General features: G+C 41.0%; 1 protein-coding gene across 6 annotated transcripts in view; it reads left to right on the top strand.

Moving 5' to 3' along the window:
- The window catches only part of macf1a (microtubule actin crosslinking factor 1a), a 265,237-nt gene that overhangs the window by 153,851 nt on the left and 87,667 nt on the right, over positions 1-23,719 (top strand). For all 6 annotated transcript variants that reach the window (XM_053334386.1, XM_053334385.1, XM_053334390.1 and 3 more), the window contains 30 exons: positions 78-244; positions 1,139-1,251; positions 1,698-1,804; positions 1,984-2,103; positions 2,897-2,992; positions 3,610-3,737; positions 3,972-4,065; positions 4,639-4,793; positions 5,595-5,898; positions 6,626-6,754; positions 6,841-6,918; positions 7,827-7,988; positions 8,214-8,318; positions 9,255-9,350; positions 9,445-9,570; positions 13,335-13,487; positions 17,261-17,415; positions 17,513-17,639; positions 17,930-18,113; positions 18,469-18,635; positions 19,112-19,290; positions 19,395-19,533; positions 19,662-19,855; positions 20,013-20,172; positions 20,379-20,462; positions 20,727-20,834; positions 20,947-21,045; positions 21,219-21,341; positions 21,586-21,677; positions 21,958-22,093. In XM_053334386.1, the coding sequence (XP_053190361.1) occupies positions 78-244; positions 1,139-1,251; positions 1,698-1,804; positions 1,984-2,103; positions 2,897-2,992; positions 3,610-3,737; positions 3,972-4,065; positions 4,639-4,793; positions 5,595-5,898; positions 6,626-6,754; positions 6,841-6,918; positions 7,827-7,988; positions 8,214-8,318; positions 9,255-9,350; positions 9,445-9,570; positions 13,335-13,487; positions 17,261-17,415; positions 17,513-17,639; positions 17,930-18,113; positions 18,469-18,635; positions 19,112-19,290; positions 19,395-19,533; positions 19,662-19,855; positions 20,013-20,172; positions 20,379-20,462; positions 20,727-20,834; positions 20,947-21,045; positions 21,219-21,341; positions 21,586-21,677; positions 21,958-22,093 (4,080 nt within the window). The remainder of the gene's footprint in view (positions 1-77; positions 245-1,138; positions 1,252-1,697; positions 1,805-1,983; positions 2,104-2,896; positions 2,993-3,609; positions 3,738-3,971; positions 4,066-4,638; positions 4,794-5,594; positions 5,899-6,625; positions 6,755-6,840; positions 6,919-7,826; positions 7,989-8,213; positions 8,319-9,254; positions 9,351-9,444; positions 9,571-13,334; positions 13,488-17,260; positions 17,416-17,512; positions 17,640-17,929; positions 18,114-18,468; positions 18,636-19,111; positions 19,291-19,394; positions 19,534-19,661; positions 19,856-20,012; positions 20,173-20,378; positions 20,463-20,726; positions 20,835-20,946; positions 21,046-21,218; positions 21,342-21,585; positions 21,678-21,957; positions 22,094-23,719) is intronic.

Below are 23,719 nucleotides of genomic sequence, written 5' to 3'. Positions count from 1 at the left end.
CAATTTCCCAAGACAGGAAATACCAGTAGTAACCCCCCCTTTTCTCTCTGTCTTTTTCTTTTTTTTTTTCCGACCAGATTTCAGAGATCTATGTGAGCGGTGAATCGGGCGACCTCACAGCCAAAGAGAAACTGTTATTATGGAGCCAGCAGGCGACAGAAGGCTACCCCGGCCTCCGCTGTGTCAACTTCACCTCATCCTGGAGCGACGGACGCATGTTCAACGCTCTGCTGCACAGATACAGGTTAGAGGACGAAACAATGAGACTATACTCACAACCAATCATCTCCTGTGCTATTTAGTTTAGTTTTAGTTACTGTTATAGATAATATTTAGTCTATTAGCATAAAACCACCTCCAGCTGAAGTGGAGAAAAACCCTTTAACCCTCCTGTTGTCCTCGAGTCAAGGAAGGAAGTTAGCAAGGGAGGAAGGAGGAAGGAAAGGAGGAAAGAAGGGAGGAAGGAAGGTAGGAGGGAGGGAGGAAAGAACGAAGGAGGGAGGGAAGGTAGGAAGGAAAGGTGGGAGGAAGGAAGGAAAGGAGGGAGGGAAAGGAGGAAGGAAAGTAGGACGGAAGAAGAGGAGGAAGGGAGGAAAGGGAGGAATGAAGGAATGATGGAAGGGAGGAAGGACAGAAGGAAGGAAAGGAAAGAAAGAAAGAAGGACAGAAGGAAGGAAAGAAGGGAGGAAGGAAGGTAGGAGGGAGGTAGGAGGGAAGGAGAGAAGGAGAGAAGGAAGGTAGGAGGGAGGGAAGGAAGGATGGAAGGAAAGAAGGAAGGAAAGGGAAGGAAGGTTAATGAGGATTCACCAAGCTGACACAGATAAACCTGCTCAAGATGATTCCACAAAATATTGATTCAAAGGGATTTAATATCAGTTCAATATGAGATATTTCAACAAATTTGATGTAGAAATATGTTTTGGTTTTCAATTTCGGGTCCCTAAAATATTTCAGCTGCTTTGAGCTCACAAAAATGCAAAAAGGTTAATGATGTTCAGGACTGTCTGAAAGATCTATAAGCTTATGTACATTGCACACAACATCCAGCAGATTAGAGGCTGGATACACAGACACAGACAAATAACACACACCAACACCCCCCCCCCCTCCCCTCTGTGTGTGTGTGTGTGTTTTTCAGGCCAGACCTGATCGACATGGAGATGGTGTCGCGGCAGAGCAACCGAGACAACCTTGAGCAGGCCTTCGAGATCGCCGAATCACTAGGGGTTACCAGACTGCTGGATGCTGAGGGTGAGACTGTTAATGTGAATAAATGAGACAAATTCACTGAGAGTTACATTTTTTTTTAGTGAATGAGTTTTGTCTAATGAGCTTGTTTAATGCTGCATTCAGGGACTCCTCACTTACAAAAGGTCAACAGCTGTCACCTATATATTATTTATACTTCCCGGAAAATGATAGTTTTTATGGTTTGAATGTTCAGTTGCCATCTGTAGATTTATTGTTGTTGCAGCATCTCATTCTTTAACATCTAGTGAAGGTCTAATATTACAGAAATGTCACTCTTTTAGCTTATATTATAAATCAGTATTTGTTTGGTGCAGACAAAGTGCAGAGACATTAAACTAGGTCTCATTCAGAGCTAAATGGGATTTTCTTCCTCTGATCATATAATACAAACTCTCTCTGCATGTTTTTTGCAATCTCTAATCTTCCATCTTTCTCTCTCCTGTCAGACGTCGATGTTCCATCTCCAGATGAGAAGTCGGTCATCACCTACGTCTCCTCCATCTATGATGCCTTCCCCAAAATCCCAGAGGGAGGAGAGGGCATCGCCGCACACGTATGTCACTTTCTGCTTCAGCAATTTACTCCATTTTGACTCTGCATTCATTTATAATGTGAACCTAATGACACAAGGATGTTGAACCCTTTTCTTCTGGTTTACTGCACTTCCTACATTGTACTCTTTAGTCTAAAATGTGTTCTCTCCTCTCTCTCTCTCCTCTCCTCCGTCATCAGGAGGTGGACCAGCGCTGGTCAGAGTATCAGTCCAGATTCACCTCTTTGCTCCAGTGGAGCCGCCAGCATACGGCCCTCATGGCCAACAAGAACTTCCCTCAAAATCCTGTGGAACTCAAGGTGAGCGCTCACACTGCTGCTGCTGCTTATCATGTCTCTTAACTTACTTTTATTAACATTTAGTTTAATTAGATTTGAATTTATGTTCATGAAAGTTCAGTGGAAAGACACTAACTTAATTCTCTTTAGTATGTTTATAGGATCAATAAACCTTAAAATGATAAATATTTCCCACTAAATCTTATCTTGTGTGCTGTAATTTAATTTAACTGCAACAGCAACATGAATACATTTCTTGCAAATGTATTCAGCTGTGGTGGGAATCTTTTATTCGTCCTCTATATTCGTCTCTTTTCTCAGCTTTTATCTGTATAGTAACAACATGCAGCCAGGAAGAAAAGGAGCTGACAAGCGATTTCTGTAAAAAAAAAAAAAAAAAACAACTCTTGAGAACAAATAAAATGACAGAGAGAAAGAAAAGAGAGGGGAGGGAGTGGCAGGATTTGATAACATTCACAATGCTGATGAGGTTTTTAGGGAGTGAAGACTTAAATACAACACAAAAAGGAGAGTAAATGAAAGATGAATTAAGATAATTAGGTGCCATTGAGGAATAAAGGGAGTGTGAAAACGAATGCTGCTGTAATAGAAACCAACAGTTGACATGAAGGAGAAGCGAATTGGGGAAAAAAAAAGCAGTCAAATACATAGATTGAGACGACCGTAGAGAAACTGACTAATGAGAGAGAGAGAGAATGTGTGTTTGACCTTAAACAAGGCGTCCTGTTCTGTTATTATAGACCCTCCCTGCAGCGTTCATCTGTAACTTCTGTGTATTTCTCTCCTCCCTCAGGCACTTTACAATGAGTACGTCCATTTCAAAGAGACGGAGATCCCTGCGAAGGAGATGGAGAAAAGTCACGTCCAGCACCTCTATAAACTGTTTGAGGTAAGTGTGAAGAGAGAGAGAGATGGGGAGAGAGAGAGGAGGGGAGGGGAGGGGAGGGGGAGAGAGGAGAGGAGGTAAAAATGGGTCAAAAGGTGACCGAGATTTGGCAGCATGTGCAAGGCTCGGTGTGCATCATGGGGTTTGAGCTCAAGGGCCATTATGAGCTTATCAATGAGAGGAGGGCTGCTTACCGATGTGTTCGTGCGACTTCATGATCATACATCTCTCTCCTGGAGCGAAGTCATTTCCAAAGTTGCGCCGTTATCAATGCGGCAGATTGTTTAACCGCACACGAACGCATGACAGCTGATAATAGTTCCTCCTTTATTCTCCCCCTCAGCTGATGAGACCAGAGTGTTTGTCTGTGGTGCGACTTATGATCATTCATAAATATAACCGGTGATGTAATAGAGTCATTTAAAGTCTGTTAATGGCCTCTGTGTGTTTTATTAAAGCACAATGGCATTTTTGAGGTATATAATCAGCTATTAGTCAATCATTCCTGCTGTTATCAGCCTTTTGAAATTTAATTCTGTATTTTTTTTTATTGTTGTATTTGTTTATTTGTTGTTGCTAGGCGATACTAAAGATATCTTGAACCTTATGTGTGTTTACAGGTGTGGATAGAGTTTGGTCGTATTAAGCTCCCTCAGGGCCTCCATCCCAATGACCTGGAGGAGGACTGGGGCAAACTAATCATGGAGATGCTGGAGAGAGAGAAGGCTCTACGGCCTGCGGTGGAGAGGTACGCACACACACACACACACACACATATACACACACACACACACACACACACACATTGATACAGACACAAAAATCTATTAAAATGTCTACTTCTAGCAGGATTCGTGTAAATAAATCGAAAACGCTGATGCAACTCCTTGTAATCAATTTCCTATCATGTCTGGTGTTCACATACCTGTTTAACCTTTGTGCTTGTGTGTGTGTGTGTGTGTGTGTGTGTTTGTGTTTTCAGGCTAGAGCTGCTGCTTCAGAGAGCCAATAAGATCCAGAACATGGCTCTGGACTGTGAGGAGAAACTCACCCTCGCTAGGAACACATTACAAGCTGTGAGTCCTGAACCTTTTAATTTCCTTACACACACACACACACACACACACACACACACACACACACACACACACACACACACACACACACAGACACAGAGACATGCAGGACCCTCAGGTTAATGTTGGGTAAATGTTAGATAATTCAGTGTGGTAATTTACAATGTTTTTATGTGATTAAGCTGTAAAAGCAAGTGCCCTTCTGGGACAGTAAATATTTACTCAGTACTTCTCTGCTTTCTGCAAACACACCTTCTCTTTTTTTTCTGCATGTCTTTCTTGGTTTTAAAATCATTTTCATGTACCTAAAGGAAAAGATATTTGTCAAATGTGTTGGAACCCTCATGAGTGATATTCTTACTTCTACTATATTAATCCTTCTGGTTTTTGCTGCTGCTTCGTCGTCCTACTTTCCTTAAAAGACCTACTTAGATTTTAATGTATTTTCTTACTGAGTCTATGCCTGGGGATACAATAAACCTCAGAGCACCATACCTAACTAAGTAAAGACAGAAGAAAAGCAAACAAACAAAAAAAATCTGATCAAACCATGTATCCTCGTCTGGTGTGCAGGACATGTCTCGGGTGGAGAGCGGCGAGGCGGTGCAGTGTGAGAGAGAACTGGCCTGTTACCTTCAGGACTGCGAGACTCTGATCAGACAGCTCAACCAGGAGCTCAAAGTCCTCCGAGATGAGAAATACTACCAGGTGGAGCAGCTGGCGTTCAGGTGAGTCTGGAGAGAAGAGTTTGATGCTGTTGAATCTTGAGATCAGGTCAATAGAAGAATGTGAGAGTTGCCTTGAATGAAGGGGTTCAACTTTTATCCAAATGGTCCTGGTGTGTGATGAATTAGTGTAATAAAGACAATTTAGTTTAATAATTAAAAATACAAGTAGCTCATTACACTTCATTATGCTGTTAGTCAACAAGCTGCTTTGTGTTTCACCATTAAATCCTGTAATTATCTGCTACAGTCAATGCTTTCCAACCTTCTATTGTTTATCAAGTGCATTAAGGTGCTCTGATATAAATCCAATAAAGATGGTGAATTTATTCTGTAGCTCATCTGCATGCCGCTCCATCTGTTTACCATTACCATTATGATGAATCTTGCGTAAATAGCCATTTTGAAAAGCTGGGACTGTGTGATGGCCTTTTAATGAAGGACTGCAGCTTCTAACCTGTCAGCCACTCTGCAGTCTAACAAATAGCACATATTCTGGGAAAGATTGCATTATCTGACCTTTTCTTCATGCATATTTTCCTTATATAACCTCATAGTTAGCCAGCAATCTGCTCTTTATTAATTCTCCTATGATTTAACCATTTAGTGTCAGATGGTAAAAGAGTTAAGTGCTCTATTGGACAGATGAATGCACATTTTAAAACATATATCTTCTAATTTTAATGCATTCCTTCTTTCATAGTTAGAAACAGCTGCTTCATGCATATGTCACTTCATCTCCGGGGAAATCAAAGCGAGGAAAAGACTCTCCTCCACTTACTTATATTTTTATCTCATCACCAGAGTGTCCTGCCTTCAAGAGGAGCTGGTCTCCCTCAGACTGCAGTGCTCCAGCGTCTACAGGAAAGGCCACTTCACACAGACCCTGGGGAGCGCTGTGACAGAACAGACCAGCCAGCGAGCCACTGACAGCGGCCTGTCACTGGGGCAGACCTTGCTGGGAGCCGTCGGTGCCGTGGGAGCTGTCGGTGCAGCTCTCCTTCGGCGACCCATGGCACGCTCTCAGCTTGTGGCCATGTCTTCATCAGAGGACGAAGGCAGCCTGAGGTTTATCTATGAGCTGCTCGGATGGGTGGAGGAGACACAGGTCGGTCTCTGCAACATTTAACAACAGTTGTTTATTTGCTCCATATATATATATATATTTTGGAGGAGAAATGTTAAAAATAGAGGTAGAGCTGGTTGTTAGGCTTTTTACAACATACCAAATGGAACAATATGACAGAAGCATTTACATTTATTTAATCAAAATCTCATTAAATATGAAACAGCTGCAGGTATGTAAGTAGGGTTAGTATATATGCGCAAGTGTGAGAATGGTGTGTGTGTATATATATGTATATGCACATGGTTCTGTTTTATTTAATACATTTTATTACCTTTTTAAAAAGTAACAAGAAGTGGCCTATAAGCAGATATAATAGGAAAATAGGCTGAGAGACAATTTATGTTGGTACCCGTACCTCTGGAAATGTATCCTTATTTTCTCTCTTTTTCTCACTGCCTGAAACTGTCTGTAATGTCAAAGTACACTTCGAAATAAAAAGAAAATTTAAAAAATAAATGTATATATATATATATATATATATATATATATATATATGAAACAGTACTGATTAAGTAACATTTACATATCAATGTGAAATAAAAAACTAAAAACTATTAAACTACACAAACAAAATGAAAACTGAGTGAATAAAGAAGAATATACCTCCTGATAAATAGAAATAAATATAATGTGTTTTTAGTATATTAAAAGATTAAATTAATTTCTTTTAACTCTTACGTTTAACCTTTGTTTCTATGTGTTTCAGGAGCTGTTGGAGCGAGCTGAATGGGGAGCAGATCTTCCTTCTGTAGAAAACAACCTCCAAGAGCACAACAACATACACACTGCAGTAGAAGAGCTAATGAGCAGTCTGCAGGAGGCACGCAACTACGAGGTACACAAACATTACACACTGTGTGTACATGGATGTTTCTGCAAGGAGCTGCGGTTTGTAATGTCTACTTTTATTCTCTCCTTTAGGCGAGAGTCTCTCCAAACTTTAAGAGCAATTACTCTGAAACCCTGGCCAAGCTGGAGCACCAATACTGCAAACTACTGGTCAGTCTCAGATCAAAAATGGGTTGTGTCTCTCTCTGTCTCTCTGTCTGTCTGTCTGTCTGTCTGTCTGTGTGTGTGTGTGTGTGTGTGTGTGTGTGTGTGTGTGTGTGTCTATTTGGAAACGTATTTCTTTGTTTCCCAGTTCACCCCTTCCTCTGTTAATCCCATTACAGCATGAAAGGATTCTTATGCTAAGAGCACACAATTTAGCATATGCTCTCTCTTTAACTTATCTCTATCTTTTCTTTGTTCCTGCTCTCTTCACATACACCTGCTTTTATATTTAATTTTGTGTTTCTTCAGAAATATTTGATTCTTTCTTATTATTTTTGGGTAAATATTCTCTCTTGAGGGCCTCATATTTTCCTCTTATTGACAGTCGTCAGTGTCTCTAGTCAGTGCAGCTACGTTCTTGATGTGTTTTACAGGTTTTTTTTAAGATTTATGTGCTCACAGATGCATTTTAAGTGGTAACATTATCCATACGAGCCTTATGAGTACAGTGTAACTTCAACATTCGGAGCCAGTACATAAATCCATGTTGGTTTAATAACCTCAGTCCAATAAAATGATACATGCATCTGTATATTTAAGCAGAAGAGTTCATATATCAGTGATTTTCCACACTGCAAATCATAAAATAATATATACTGCAGGAAAATGGAAATGATCAAAAATCAAGCCTCTTTTCATATATTTATATTAATGACATGCTGGAAAATGATGCCTCTGAGGAGATTATTATCTGTAAAGGAAAGAAATGTAGAAATTCAAGTATCCTCTGTATAAATGTACTAAAACCAGAAGTACAGTGAAAGCAGCCAGACAGCTGAGGAGGATGTGTGTTTTTAACTTCTCTCTCTGCACTGCTGATCAGCATAATGATGATGTTTGTGTGGTTGCCATAGGAACATTCGTCATGGCGCCTGCGGAGCTTGGAGAGCCTGCACGCATTTGTGTCGCACTGCACTGAGGAGCTGATCTGGCTCAACGAGAGGGAGGAGGAGGAGATCGCCTTCGACTGGAGCGACAACAACACCAACATAAACGCCAAGAGAGAACTATACAGTGTGAGTGGAGGAGGGGCAAAACATGAACTACACACTGTAAAAAGCTCAAGTTATATCATCATATTATATCCATTACTGACATTACTGACAGAAAGATACAAGCCAACATAAAACAACTTGTAATAGTGAGTTGCAAGTTGTGTTAATGTGCACACAAACACTATTTTAACATCAGTGTTGGTTCATCTTCTTTAACTATCCTCCCTTTCCTTGTTCTATTTATAGGAAATGAGGTTAGAGCTGGACGAGAAACAAGATGTGATGCGATCACTCCAGGAAACAGCCAGCCGTCTGTGTCAGGAGAACCATCCGGCCAAACAGACTGTGGAGGTGAATCTCTGATTTTTATTTGGTCGGGCTGAATGACCTTTCAGGATGTCGGGGGGGTTTTTTTGCCTCTGTGACTCATTTTTTGGGATCTGGTTCAAACAAAATGCTTTTTTATTAAAATGCAAATGATTTCCCCTTGGCTGTGATCTCTGTGACATTTTTATTACTGTTGTGTTTTTAAAAGGTCTACAGATGTAAATTATTTTCAAAAGAGTATTAAGTAAACTGTGACCTTTCGTAAAACCTTTTTGGCAAACATGAACATGAGGATCCTCTTAATGCATCTAACAAAACATTTGTAAAAGATACTGTATAACAACGCTCCAAAACCAATACTAATATAGGGCTGGGCCAAAAAAAATCGATTTTTATATTAATCGCGATTTTTTTCTGGCGGTTTTTAAAAATTGATTCTCATACCATAATCGATTTTTATTTATTTATTTAATTAATTAATTTTTTTCTCTTTTTTTTTTCTAAAGACCAGCTAAATGTAGCAGTTTAGTTTTTTGTAAATATGACTTATGATGTATTATCAAATGTTTGGTTCAACCTGTTCTTGTTTTAAGGAAAGAAAATCACAATAATTGAAATATAAAATCGTAATACTTGTTTAATCAGAATCGCAATTTAAATCGAATCAGGACCCAAAAAATCGTTAGAGAATCGAATCGGCACAAAAGCATATCGGCCCAGCCCTAATACTAATGTGAGATTTGGTCACATCATTCATTCATTAATCCTCAATTGAAAAGAATACAGACTCAAAAATTATAAGTGAAAGCCAAAATATTCAGAAGCTGCTTAAAAGCTTTGAAGACTCATACAGTAATGGTCCTTTTACATCATGTGGCTCTTTGTGTGTACTGTAACTGCTGTGTGACACAATCTTTCCCTCTTTCTCTCACTCACCTCCGTCCTCCTTGATGTTTTCAGGCGTACAGTGCAGCATTACAGACTCAGTGGCAGTGGGTGGACCAGCTGTGTGTGTGTGTGGAGCAGCATCTCAAAGACAACACAGCCTACTTCCAGGTGAGACAGCTGCCAGGCACAACTATCTCTACACACGGGCTGTAAGTTGAAAATCTCATGCCCTGACATTTCTACTCTTGTCTTTTTTTGTCAGTTTATGAGTGATGCACGAGACTGTGAGTCGTACCTGCGCCAGCTCCAGGAAACCATCAAGAGACAGTACACCTGTGACAAGAACAGCAGACTGAGCAAACTGGAAGACCTGCTGCAGGACTCAATGGTACCTGTTCTGCAAACTCTCAATCTTATGAATAAGGAAGAGTGCCAAAAAAACATTTTATGCTGCATTATTGAAATAATCACATTTCCTTATTTCAGAACAGCTGACTATGTTTAAATGTTGTTGCTGAATGTGTTGACTAACAGAAAAAATAACCCTAACCCTTTTTTAAAAAACCTCTGACTCTCCGTTTTTGTCTTTTTCAATATATAGATATTTGAACTGAAGTGTCTTATCTGTAATAACATACAGGTTAGATAAAGGAAGGTCAAAGATTTAATTTTTAACTTAGCAAATTAGAAGATCTATATCAGAGGTGTCAAAACTCATTTTCATTCAAGGGCCACATACAGACCAATTCGATCTCATGTGGGCCGGATCATTAAAAAGATCAAAGGAAAGAAGGAAGGAAGGAAGGAAGGAAAGACAAAAGGAAGGAGGGAAGAAAGGTAGGAAAGACAGATAGTGAAGGGAGGACAGACAGAAGGGAGGAAGGAAAGAAGGAAGAACAGAGGGAAGAAAGGAAGGAAGGACAGATGGAAGGAAGGAAGGAACAAAGAAAGGAAAAAGGAAGGTAGGGAGTAAGGACAGATGGAAGGAAGAAAAGAATGAAGAAAGGAAAAAAGGAAGGTAGGAAGAACAGATGGAAGGAAGGACAGAAGGAAGAAAAGGAGTAAGGACAGATGGAAGGAAGGAAGAAACAAAGGAATGAAGAAAGGAAAAAAGGAAGATAAGGAGGACAGATGGAAGGAAGGAAGGAAAAGAACACAGGAAGGAAAAGGGCCAGATAGCACCCCTCGGCGGGCCGGTTCTGGCCCACGGGCCGCATGTTTGACACCCCTGATCTAGAGTATATAGTTATCCCTTCTGTAATAATTAAAGTGCACTTGAGGAAGGCACTCTATTAAAGCTTCTTCTTAATGTCGGACGATAGAAAGTGGTTGAATAGAAGTCTTAATTTTAGGACCATCAATCCAATAATTTAAAAAAAAGACAGTTTTCTTTCATATTTAATTTCCTGTTTAACTTTCCCACCAATTTAATATCTCTAAAGTGAAAATGTTAAGTTGAACATTTCTGATAGGATTTGATGTTCTTGAGGAAGATGCATTGCTCAGTAATCTCTAAAACACATGAAGTCATTTTGTTCATCCCAGTTTACTGCGTCCTTCAGGTTTAGAGGCCATGCTGCCACCTTGTGTGCACACACTGCAAACCGATACCTCACACATCACTCCACTGAGGCTTTAACAGGAATAATAAAGCTGTATTTTAATTATTCTGTAGACCTGCAGTAGCTCGAGTGTTAACATACCAGTGTCGTCCTGATTGTTCTGCCTAAGGCTGCCGCAGCACGCCACATGACAGCGTGAAGCAATCTGTTAGAACGTACCTTTGCTGAATCATCCCCCCCTGTGGCACATTAGTGAGACTGCCATCTTCACACGTACTTCACACACACACATACTGACACACACACATGTTTGTATGGCTATCTTAGTGAGGGCATTCATTAACTTTATGTATCCCCTACCCCCCTAATCTTAACCATTACAACCAAACTACCCCTTACCCCAATTATAACCTCCTTAAGCCTCAAATAGCCCTTTTAAAATTGTATGAGAAAGCGAGAACTGGCTCTCTTCCCAGGTATAAAACTTGAAAGGGTTCTCACAATAATAGCCATACAAGTACACACACACACACACACACACACACACACACACACATATATCTGACTAAAGCCAGATGGCAGAGTTAGTGCGGCCAAGTCCACAGGTCAGAGCTGTGAGCATATCCTCCTAATAAAGAGGTGTGTGTCACAAACAGCTGCTCTTTTCACAACTCTGTGTGTGTGTGTGTGTGTGTGTGTGTGTGTGTGTGTGTGTGTGTGTGTGTGTGTGTGTGTGTGTGTGTGTGTGTGTGTGTGTGTGTAGTCAGCATTGTCACGTACGCTAAGTGTCTGTATCTACAAACTATCTAATGACGTTTACATATGCGTGTTTTCTGGCGTCTGCTCGTGTTGGGGTGTGTGTGTGTGTGTGTGTGTGTGTGTGTGTGTGTGTGTTAATCAGTTTCCTGCTCCAGTTAATGAAGTTTCCTGTCCGCTGTGCTCCGTCTCTCACTGGGAGGGAGAAGCTGATACTGTAGAAGCTTTTGTTTGACTTGGATAATAACAGAGGGGAGGATATTAAATCAGTGTTTCACCTTTATTAAGATAAGGAGAGGATGTTTGATTAAACCTCACCACCTTTTGATCTAGTATTTTTATTTCCTTCTTTCCTCCCTTCTTCCCTCTTTCTTTAATTTTTCCTTCCTTCTTCCCTTCCTCCCCTCTTTAATGCTTCCTCCTTCCATCCTTCCATCCTTCCATCCTTCCTTCCTCCTTTCCTTCCTCATTTCCTCCCTCTCTCCCTCCCTCTCTCCCTCCTTTCTTTCCCTCCTTCCTTCCTTCCTTCCTTCCTTCCTTCCTTCCTTCTCTCCTTACTTCCTTCCTCTTTTCCTCATTAATCCTTTCTTTCCTTCCTTCCTTCCTTCCTTCCTTCCTTCCATCCACCTTTACTTCCTCTCTTCCTTCTCTTCTAAATTCCTTCCTCTTTTCATCCATACTCCTTTCCTTCCTTCCTCCTTTCCTCCCTCCCTCCCTCCTTACTCCTTTCCTTCCTTCCTTCTCTCCTTACTTCCTTCCTCTTTTCCTCCTTAACTTCTTCCTTGACCTGAGGACAACAGGAGGGTTAAGTAGCTCACACTTCACACTGATTCTCAGCTTTTAATCATCCAGATTCTTGATAATATATTTGGAAAGATTTAATATAAATTCAGAACAAGTTTTATAATTAACTCAGTTATGCGTCAAAAAACATTAAAGCACTAAACATTTTTCTAATAGTTCAAACTTCTATTAATGACCAACCGGAATTATTCATCAGCCCACATTAAAATTCATGTCTGTATAAATAGTTTTTCTTCCCAGCTGGTCATTAGACTTGTTACGGTGTTGCTGACTACGACGAACACCATCTCAGTGGGAAATTCATTTCCATGGTGTAATATTTAAAGTTATTAATGCCGAGGCCCCGCTTTGGCATCTCTCTGTGTCTCTACCTCTCTCTCTCTCTCTTTATCTCTTCCTCTCTCTTCCTCTCTGTACCTCTCTACCTGTGTCTCTGTTTGTCTCTCTCTCTAATGAATCCTTAATGACTCTCTCTCTCTGCTGGGACCAGGCAGAAATGAAATGTAATTCTACCTGTCAGGATGAGGAGCACACAGTTAAATATTTAACAGTTAGAGCCCAAGCTAACACACAACCAGCTGAGTCAGGAGGAGTCCAACTCATCTCCGTGGATACAGTCCAACAGGCTAATTATAATGCAGATAAGAAATACTCACTAATGTAAAATATGTTTGATAAGATTTGGGAGTTTATAATAAAGAAAGACAGATATAACATAGTCACTTTTTAGTTTTTGAAGGTATAAAATCATCAATGTTTCATTTCAGCATCTGATTATACAGAGATTCAAAACCATTGACTTGTGTGTATGAGTGTATGATGCTGTGACTCACATTTTGATGAGTGAAACCATTTTCTTTAACAGATAGTTGACGTACATATGAAATGATGAACAGACTGTTAAACTGATAAAAAAAAGGATCATCAGTCAGTCTCACACTCCTCTGTAACTATATGACTAACTCAAACCTGAAGGGACTGATATAATAGTTGAAGTGATTGAACTTGAATGATTTCCTCCTTCCTGCAGGAGGAGAAGGAGCAGCTGATCGAGTACCGGAGTACGGTGGCGAGCCTGGTGGGCCGGGCCAAGACGGTGGTGCAGCTCCGCCCCCGCAGCGCCGAGAGCACCCTGGCAACAACCACACCCATCAAAGCCGTCTGCGACTACAGACAAATAGAGGTATGACGCTTACCTTATATTCTACTTCAAGAACGAACTTTTAAGTGCTCGTGCATGTTTTTGTTCTAGAAATTCTTTGAATCAAGTCGAGCAAAAATGAGCCAGTCTTGCTTTTCCCACCTGAAGATTTAAGGATCCCCCTTTTGACCACACCGGACACACGAGGTTGTCCACCCTAAAACACCACCACCACTGACCTCACCGCTCTTATTGTGTCAACCCTCACCACCAACCGCCCTCCTCTCTGCCCAGCACTTCCTCTCCAAGCCTCGCCACAACCGCTGTGTGGCTGCTCTATTTTAGCTGCCTCCTCCATGCTGTGAAATGCAGTTATTTTTTTATTCTTCGTTAGATGTCAACTTAAACTCTTCTCTCAGCCTAGGTGGTGCATATTGATGAATAGACTACAGCTATAGATTTTTTTTGCTTACTGTTTTCACTTCATTTTAACTGGGAAGTAGCAGTAAGGGCTGGGCGACATCGGTGCTTTCCCAAAATAGTTACACGTTCATCAGTAATATGGATGTAATGATTCAGTGGGTAAAAGCAAATAGTAGGTATGGTATGCTCAGAAAATGACATCACTTCACTGTAATGCAGCCTTTAAAGGTGCAGTCTGTAGAAGTTAGCGCCATCTAGTGGAATAAACTTAACAGAGATGGAATGTAATAAGTATTATAAGTATGTTTAATCACATGAAATTAAGAATCATGTTTCCTTTACCTTTTAGAATGAGCCTTTATATCTACAGAGGGAGCGGGTCCTCTTCCGCTCAGCCCGCCATGTTTCTACAGTAGCCCAGAAAAGACAAACAAAACACTGACCTTTCTCATTTTTCGTAGCGACCGCACATTCCCCTACATCCTTAGTGAGGGAGGGAGAGGGGAGGGGTATTTAGATGTTCAACCTCACAACTAGATGCCCCTAAATTCTACACACTGCACCTTTAAAACCAGGAAAAAGATATTATGACATCCAAAATATAAGAGGATATTTAGTCTAGACAATACACCAATACATTACCCAGCATTAAGTAGCAATGTTCAATTTGGAATAATAACTATGATCTACCATGAGGATCTGTTTCTTTGTGAGATACGCCTCGCTTCTGCAACTAAATCTTTATACAAGCCTCCAAAATAACCCTTTTTGAAGTAAAGACATATATAAGAGGAGAACTGAAGTTGTGGGTTGTTTTTTTCGTCTCTCTGTGCCTCTTTTATATACTGTAACACTCCTAGAAACTAGAAACTTTTTCTCTGTGCATCTCACTCTCTGCTGTTATGTCCTGCGGGGATGTAGAAGCCAATCAATTATACATCTGTGTCATCTCCCCTGTGTGGGTTCATTCGAAAAGCAGCACCCAGCAGAAGCAGCAGCAGCAGCAGCAGCACTTCAGCAGCCCTGCATGGACATGCTGCTGCCTCTAATGCTGCTATTTTAGTCTTCAGTGTTATATTCCTCTGGGTCAATCTGCTCAGTGAAGCGAACTGTGTATATGAGGTGTTGTGTCCAGGTAAAGGAGGAAGGTGGTTTGGTCTTATAACCGCATCACTAGCCTGAAGAAGAAGTGTGATGCAAGCTGCTAGAGCTGAAAGTTAATCTAAAATAAAGCGGTGTGCTGCTGATATTCACCAAACGTCTGGACGAACTTGCACATTACCAAAAGTAATCTTTCTCTCCTTCACTTTCCTGTGTCTTCTCCTTTCTCTCCATACCCTCATGTACCTCTCCCCTCTCACTCCCTCCTTTCCTTCTCCTCCTCCTCCTCCTCATCTTCTTCCCTTCCTCTCGTCTGTCGGCTGGGCTGGCAAGACAAACGTTCAGGTATAGCTGCCTATATTCTCCCTCTCTCACCTCAGATTCTTACACTGCACACACTATGCTGTGGTTGCGCCTCTCTTTTCAGCTGATTTCAGGTCCAGTTTTACAGTTAGTCATATAATCTGTAGGACACTGTGTGAAATCTACACCTGGTAGGTTTCTTAGAGTAAAACTGGCTAGACAGAAAACACATTATGATTTGAGGGTAGCACCAAAACCAACATTAGGTAAAATATTAGTATAAGTTTTTAGGGTTTTCTCTCTGTGTGTCCCCTTAATCATACTAATACTTCCACATATTGCTTCTAATATAGTGGACACATGAGATTCTGCATTTATTTGCAGTTTTGTTACAGAGAACTGCACCTGATTTTCTTTAATACACTACAGTCAGGTTTTCACTTAATTAATAAATTAACTTTTTGACACAGAATAACTTACTAGTGATTTTAAGACAGTCAGAAGCAGCACTGTAACTTCATGAAATAATGAACTGTGATGCACTTTAACCCTCCTGTTGTCTTCGAGTCAAGGAAGGATGGAAGGAAAGGAGGGAGGGAGGGAGGGAGGGAGAGAGAAAGGGAGGAAGCAAGGCAGGAAGGATGGAAGGGAGGAAGAAAGAAGGAAAGGAGGGAGGTAGGTAGGAAGGAAGGAGGGAAGGAAGGAAAGGAGGGTAATAATCTCTATTATCAGTGACTATAAATCTTCAAACTTTGGGAAATTTGTATCAGCAAAGTAATACATAATTTCCATCCAGATCCAATTATTAAGAGGATTAAATGAACTTGTCTGGAGTTCTATGAAACACATTGACAAGTTTATTAACAGCAGTATTAGACAGACTGAGATCAGTGGATAAGAGCAGGTGGCAACCACTGAGCTGAACTGAACTGAACTGAATTTAACACCATCAGTGCCTTCTGGGTTCATTCAGTCAGCCAGACAATAAAAAAGTCACAGCTTTAAGCTTTTATTATTGTCCATATAGCTACTGTATTATGTGCATAGCCTTGCATTACTGATGTATTAATGTGTGTGTGCAGGGAAGGGGTGAGAGAGGGTGGTGGGTGATGGAGGCAAGCACAGCTGTAGCCCTAAACTCTTTCCCAGCAGTAATGGCTTTGGCTTTATTTTATTTTATTTTATTAAACTATGCTGAGTTTTCCAGCGTCTAATCCCAAACTCTTTTTGTTTTTGTCCTGCTCTGGGTTTCTTAAAATCACCATGTCTTTTTTTAGTTTTTTACTTTCTGCACAGGTGACTTAGTGAAACCCCAGCTCAGTTGTGAATAAAACTCAACTCAAATATTTGCTGCTTTCACAATAAAAGCTTTTTTTTGTTTAAAGGTGCAAAGCAGCTTTTCAGTGTGTGGCAGGTTTTTTTAAGGCTTCTGCTAACTTCATGAACTCCATAAATATTTGAATTTTTTGTTGCCTTTTGTTGCTTTTGGTTTACATATTGTCTTTTTCTCTCCTCCTGATTTTACTTCCCTTGCTTTCTTCCTTTTTTCTATCTTTTGTTTCACCTCATTTAACCTCTGTTTTATCATCACTTCATAACTTCTACCTTTGTACTACTCTGATATCACAATCCCTCCCCTCTTCATTTACCCTGTAATCGTTCTCTCGTTCCTTCACTTCTTCATCTTGTAATCTTATTCTTACTCTCACTAATTTCTCTTTTGTCCTCTGGTCTTGCCTCCTTCTCTCGTTTCCACTATCCATTGTCACATCTTCTATTATCCGTCACACCTCATTTTCTATTTTCCTCTTTCAACCATCTATCCCACTCTCTCTCTCTCTCTCTCTCTCTCTCTCTCTCTCTCTCTCTCTCTCTCTCTCTCTCTCTCTCTCTCTCTCTCTCTCTCTCTCTCTCTCTCTCTGTCTCTGTCTCTGTCTCTCTTTCTCTCTCTGTGTTTGCATCCATCCTGCACCCCGGCCTTCTCTCAGATCACAATAACCCGAGGTGAGGAGTGTGTGCTGGAGGACAACTCTCAGAGGACCAAGTGGAAAGTGATCAGTCCCTCAGGCAACGAGGCCATGGTCCCCTCGGTGTGTTTCACCGTCCCGCCTCCAAACCAGGAGGCCATTGACACAGCCAGCAGGTGAGACATGAATGCTTGGTGTTAAGAGAAAGCTTTGCATAGCATTAGAGACAGGATGTTTAATGCTGTGTGTTTGTTTGTGTGTGTTCGTTTACAGGACGGAGCAGTTGTACCAGAAGGTCATGTCTCTGTGGCATCAGCTCCATGTGAACATGAAGAGCGTGGTCTCCTGGCACTACCTGCTCAAAGACATCAGGACCGTCTCTGGATGGAACCTGGACACGGTGAGACTCAGTGTGTGTGTGTGTGTGTGTGTGTGTGTGTGTGTGTGTGTGTGGCTCTTTGTCCATAATCCATCATTTCAAGGATGCTACTCTGTTTCTATGTTGGTGTCGTGTCTCTTATTGTATTGTGTCCTTGTTTGCTCTGGTAATTGCTGTTTCTTTGTGTTCTGTGTTCAGGTTTTTCTATTCTCTTCTGTTTACGTAAACTATAATCCGTTATGTTCCTGTCCTCGCTCCTCGCTCCTCTGCTCTGTCGTGCTCATCTCCTCCCTCTGTGTCTCACCTGTCAGGTTCGCGGTCAGTCTCCATCAGAGCGACAGCAGGTCCTGGATCACCTCGAGTCCCATTTGGCCGACTTCCTGTCTGACAGCAAAGAGAGCGCTCTGTTCACGCCGGCCGAAAGGAGAGAGCTGGAGACGGACGTGCAGCAGGCCCAGCAGCAATGCCAGGACCTGCTGCTCAATATGGAGACCGGTGAGACTGAATGGACAAATATACAGTGCCTCATACATATACATACACTCCTTTTAGACACAGTTCAGACTTAACACCTGCCAAGTGCCACATGATGGCGAATGGTATTTGTCACACTCCTGAGTGCTGAGGTCAGTTTTTACCTTGGGAACACAAACTTAAGGTTCATTTATCTAACCACCCATGACCTGTACTTTGGTCAGGTGATGAAACCATAGCAAGCTCCACCTGTAGCACAACAGTGGCTCTGCATCTATATTGAATAATTAAAAATGTATCAAAAGGATTTTTTAGAATAAAACTCTTTATTTATGCCTGCAATAACTTCTCTGTCACTCCCTCTCTGTCTATCCAGTGGAGAAGGACGAGTCAGTCTCTCGTTCGTACCTGTCGGAGCTGCAGAACATCACGCTGCGTCTAAATGAGGCTGAGAAGAGACTGATGAGTGGAATTCAGACCCCGCCCCCCAGCCGGCTGTCAACTGACAACCTGGACAACACGGTCCAGATTGCAGAGCAGGAGGTCAGTTTGAGCCCCATCTGCTGTTCACAACAGGCAATAACACCCTACATTGAGTTAATGTTAAATCAGGCAAGGACTCGCAGGATAAATATGGGTGGAGAAAATGAAACAGCAGCTCTTCTCCTCCCTCATTACCATCACTGTAGTGCCTTTGAGCACTACAGTGCTGCTCCAGTGAAGATGGAATTGCAAATATTGATCAGAAAGGAGTCGATTATTGCTTTTGATTATATATTTATTTTAAATATTGGTGCTTGTTTCACTCTAATAAGCACAGTGCAGATTACCACATAGAGATTAATATTAATACAAGTAGAGCATTAAGTTCATTTTGACTGAATTCATTTTTTTCCTTTTAAACTCATATCTTTTTTATCCAAGTCTAAAACTAATTTCAACTTGAGATACTGTTTGAATTCCACCTTTTTAGTCTATTACTCAGAGCTTACTTACAGTTTAACCTCTGTGTTGTGCAGAAGCTGCTGTCAGAGCTGGACACCCTGCGCTCCAGTTTGGGTGACGTGTCTCGCCGCTGCGTCAGTTTCTTCGAAGAGAAGCCGTCGTCCTCCAGCGTTCCCGTCCTGCGGTCCGAACTCAATCACGCTGTGGAGAAGATAGACAAACTGCACAACCTCTCGTCTGTCTTCCTAGAAAAGTTTGTAGCGTTTTTTTCTTTCTGTTAAATGGTAAATAGATGAATATGTATGAATCTATGAAAGTTTAAATTAACAAATGTTTTTACCTTTTACCTCCCCCCAGATTAAAAACAATAGACGTCCTGATGCACATCCTGGAGGAAGCAGAGAGCCAGGTCAAGAAATACGAGAGCAGGCTAAGTGAAGAAGACATCGTTCCTGCTGATACTACGGCCATTCAAAACCTCAGAGATCAACTAGGGGTAAGAGACACATTTTCACTTTAACTCGTTGCCATTTAAAGGAAATAAAGGTCATATAGTAAAACTGCTCTACCCTTATTTTCCGTCCTCTTGTATCTCATCACATTTCTCTTCCCGTCTCTCTCCAGAAGTGGCAGGCTGAGGTTGCCGAGCAGGAGGGCATCTTCCAGTCGTTGCAGTCGGAGGTCGTTCGGGCCACAGAGGCTGGGTCTCAGCTCAGCAAGCTCCACCCGGACCGTAGCCCCGAGCTGGATCGCTACCAGGAGAGAGCCAGTCAGATGGCAGAACGATGGAACGCAGTGAAGAAACAGATGGACACACGGTGAGCAGGAAGATGAGGGATGAGCTATGGTTGTTTAGAGGAATTCATAATAAAAAATCAGCTGGATTCATTGTCCTTATTACTTCCATACTGTGCACTTATACTTTTAATGAGTGCTTGCATATATTCAATGTTCTGGTTTCCTGTTTTACTCCAGGCGGACGGATCTGGAGGCTCTGGGCTCAGTTCTGCAGAAGTACAGAGACGGCCATTCTGCTCTGATCAATTGGATCGAAGAGACGACAGAGAGACAAGAAAATGCACAGCCTGGACAGGCAGACAGCAAAGCTCTGTCTGAACAACTGGCCCAGCAGACAGTTAGTAACCTTGATTTCATTTAATTAAATCCGTAGATTTATAAATGAAGAACTAATGGATGCTGACCCGGATAGAAAATAATAACATGCAATGGACTGATTGAGTCAGTCAGTAATAGAGAGATTGATTTATGTGGGGGGAAATTATATTATCTACTCATTCTAATTTACTTTTATTGATTATATTTGTTATCTTTCTTCTTCAGGCATTAGTAGCTGAGATTGAAAAGAACCAGACCAAACTGGATGAGTGCCAGACTCACTCCAAACAATACAGCACCTCAGTAAAGGTAAGAGACTGTTTGTTTTATTCATTTATAGATATATAACTGCCTAAATAATCTGGTAGTGTGGAGCTTCTCAAAGTCAAATTGTTCCAGACTTCTTTTTTCTGCTTTGAATAAAAATCAGATTTGGACATTTAAGTATTACGTTTGAGAACCAGTGTGTTAGTGAAATGCTCTCATAGGCAAACAGAAAGTATTCACTAAGTAATAAGATTGCAGAGTTTCCATTTTTATCTAATTGTGTCCCACCGTGGCTGTTTCCTGTAGGACTTTGAACTACAGCTGATGACCTACAGAGCCTTCGTAGAGTCTACACACAAGTCGTCTGTCAAGAGGAGGAGGATGCACTCTTCCTCTGACGCCATCACTCAGGAGGTAAAGAAACAGATGCTGGTTTTACTATTTTAATTGATATCAGACGATTCAAAGTTATTAAATTGTTTCAGTTACTGATGTACTACAATCACTTCTTGCTTTGTCTCTTCAGTTTATGGACTTGCGCACCCGCTACACAGCTTTGGTCACCCTGACAACCCAACATGTAAAATACATCAGTGATGCACTAAGAAGACTAGAGGAAGAAGAGGTGAGACAATCAATTTATGGTCTGAATAAATCACTGTGTTGCCAAATGCAAAGAGTTTTTGAATATTGTTTTGCAGAAAAATTTAATGGAAAAGTTTCTTATTTAATGTCAAAAAATCATGTAAATAGGTTTTTTGAGGTTTAGCTGATAAAGCTTTGTTTTAATATCTGCAGAAAGAGGTAGAGGAAGAGAAGCAGGCCAGAGTGGGCCAGGTTTCAGACCTACTGGGATGGGTCAAAGGCCTCCAGGGACGCGCCAGGGGCCCCAACGCTGAGTCTTCACTTGCTGCTCAACAGGTACAACAGACATCTGATACATTACTCTATAGAGGGGTTTTCTTTAACTAAGGGATTAATCATTCATGTATACCAATGGAGCTGCTCAGAGCTGTTTACACAACTCAATTAATGCAAAAAATGTGTTAGTTCCTCATAAAGTAAATGTCATTTGCTCATTATTTGAAATACTAATAGTCTAATAGTCTAATGATAGTCGATGTTGCACTGCACTAAACACATTATGCGTTTGTGCTCTCTGAAGGCGATCAGTGAACAACTAGCAGCCAAGAAAGATGAAGTGGCTGAAGCCATCAGGAGCACACAGGGCTTCCTGCTGTCTAAACAGGCCAGCAAGTAAGTCACATGCAAGGTCACACACACATTGTATATGCTTCCCAAATACAGATGCCACACATACATGACTTAACCTGTGTCTTATAAACCAGTTTAGAGCAACACACATGGACTCTTACACAGTACAAATTCAGTACACGTTCAGTCACCTCCTACATTTACTGTACATTGACTTGCTTTCATAATCCCAACCATAAAGGTCCACACTGTAACATAGCTGATTATACTTTGTCTATCAGCCCTCCACCTGCTCTAACCTTCTCCCTTGGGTGCGATCCAGGTTGTCCCCAGAGGAGCGCGCTCAAGTGGAGGCCCAGCTGAACGAGCTAAAGGCCACCTACGGCCAGCTGTGTGATAGCTCCACCCAGCAGCTGCACCAGCTGGAGGAGCAACTGGCCAAAGAGGAGGAAAGAAAGGTAGATTGGTTGGCAGGTTGGGCCAAGACTGGGGAGGGAGGGGAGGTACAGATTTATGACCAAATGTACTCTGCTTATGCCAGCTTGAAAACATATAATTGTGAAGGTAAAATGTTATTTTGAGTCTGAATACGCTTACAAGCTGAGCTAAGTGTGTGTTTTGTGCGTGGGCCAGCAAGAGAGAGTGTATGTGTGTGTGTGTGTTGTACAGCATGTTGTGTATTCACAGTGTGTGCATTTTTGAAAAACATCACCACTATTGAAGAATCTCACTCATTGACTTGGTTTGTTTTAACAAACATTACAGACCCTATTCAGACGTGTATTCAGATGAAAATATTTAAAATTTTTGGCCTCCTTCTTTGCCATTTAAGGAAAAGTTGCATAGTAGAATAATCCATCAGACTTAAATGAGATAAAAGTGCTGCTGTAGTCTTTATAATAAACTTCTGCAGCACACTTTTGAATTTTCTGGATGACACCGTCTGAATTGGGCCTTAGCATGGAGTGTGTTCCACTGTCACATTAACTTTCCCCACCCTAGTTTCCGTCAATGTCATTATCATCATCATCATCATCATCATCATCAAAAAAAAACTACATCTGCTGAACTGCTGACATGGCTAATACATGGCCTTAGTGGTGCCGCACTAGAGCAGCGCTGCATAAGTCATACTAGCAATTAGGTCAAAGCTGTAGAGCTCTGCTTTTAGTAGATGCTTTTTTTTTTTTTTTTTTTTTTTTAAGAAGCACAACCATTTTTAAAGGAGATGCACCATCACATTTGACTCTCATCTCTGTAGCTACAAAGCACTATCATGTTACTTTTCTTTATGTAGTGGAAGAATAATACCACTGCATAAAGTCAACACATTTCATTTTAGTATTTGTTATGTTGCATATTGTCTTTTACCCATATTTCCATATATTTTAGACCATATGCAACCACAAGTTCACAGTCAGCTCTCACTTTGTCATATAATTGTTTCTGTCCTGGTATACACATTATGATATATGAGTCAAAAACGGGATTGAATGTGTTGGAGAATTTCAGGTTTCAAGCAATCATTGATGATATAATTTGTGTGTTTTTACAACTGCACCTCCTAATTGATTCCTAAGTGAATGTTGTATGTTGTTACAGGGGTCTGTTTAAAAAAAACTCACAGAAACGTAGAGGTTTTGAAAAACATTTAAAAAAGTCACTTTGGTTTAGAGTGTAGGTGCACCAGAGGCCAGCTATGCAAAAAAAAAAAAAAAAAAACACTTCACCATTTGAGCATGTTGTGTCCAGATCACAAGAGTGTGTTCGTGTGTGTGAATGAGATTTTATGTGTCTGTTCTAATGCATACTATTAATGTGTGAAACTTTAAACCAGCATTTTGCTTGAAAATCACTAACAGCTGCCAAAGGAGAATTGTGGACATCCAAGCTCTGAGCCGAGGATCAGAGTCAGAGATGGAAAACAAAGCAGGAGCTTTATAGACACTTTTAATCAGAAGCTGCTCTCTGCGTTAATGAGTTAGATTAGTTTACTGTTCAGTTACATTAAGTGGGAATCATAAAGTATCTAACAATGCAATAATGTCACAATGCCTTGCTAACGATAATGAGGGATTATTTTG

Source organism: Scomber japonicus, chromosome 15 (assembly GCF_027409825.1).
Source record: "Scomber japonicus isolate fScoJap1 chromosome 15, fScoJap1.pri, whole genome shotgun sequence".
In the NCBI taxonomy this organism is placed as follows: domain Eukaryota; kingdom Metazoa; phylum Chordata; class Actinopteri; order Scombriformes; family Scombridae; genus Scomber; species Scomber japonicus.
The sequence above is the reverse complement of the archived record's forward strand: the minus strand, read 5'-3'. Positions and strand labels throughout refer to the sequence as shown.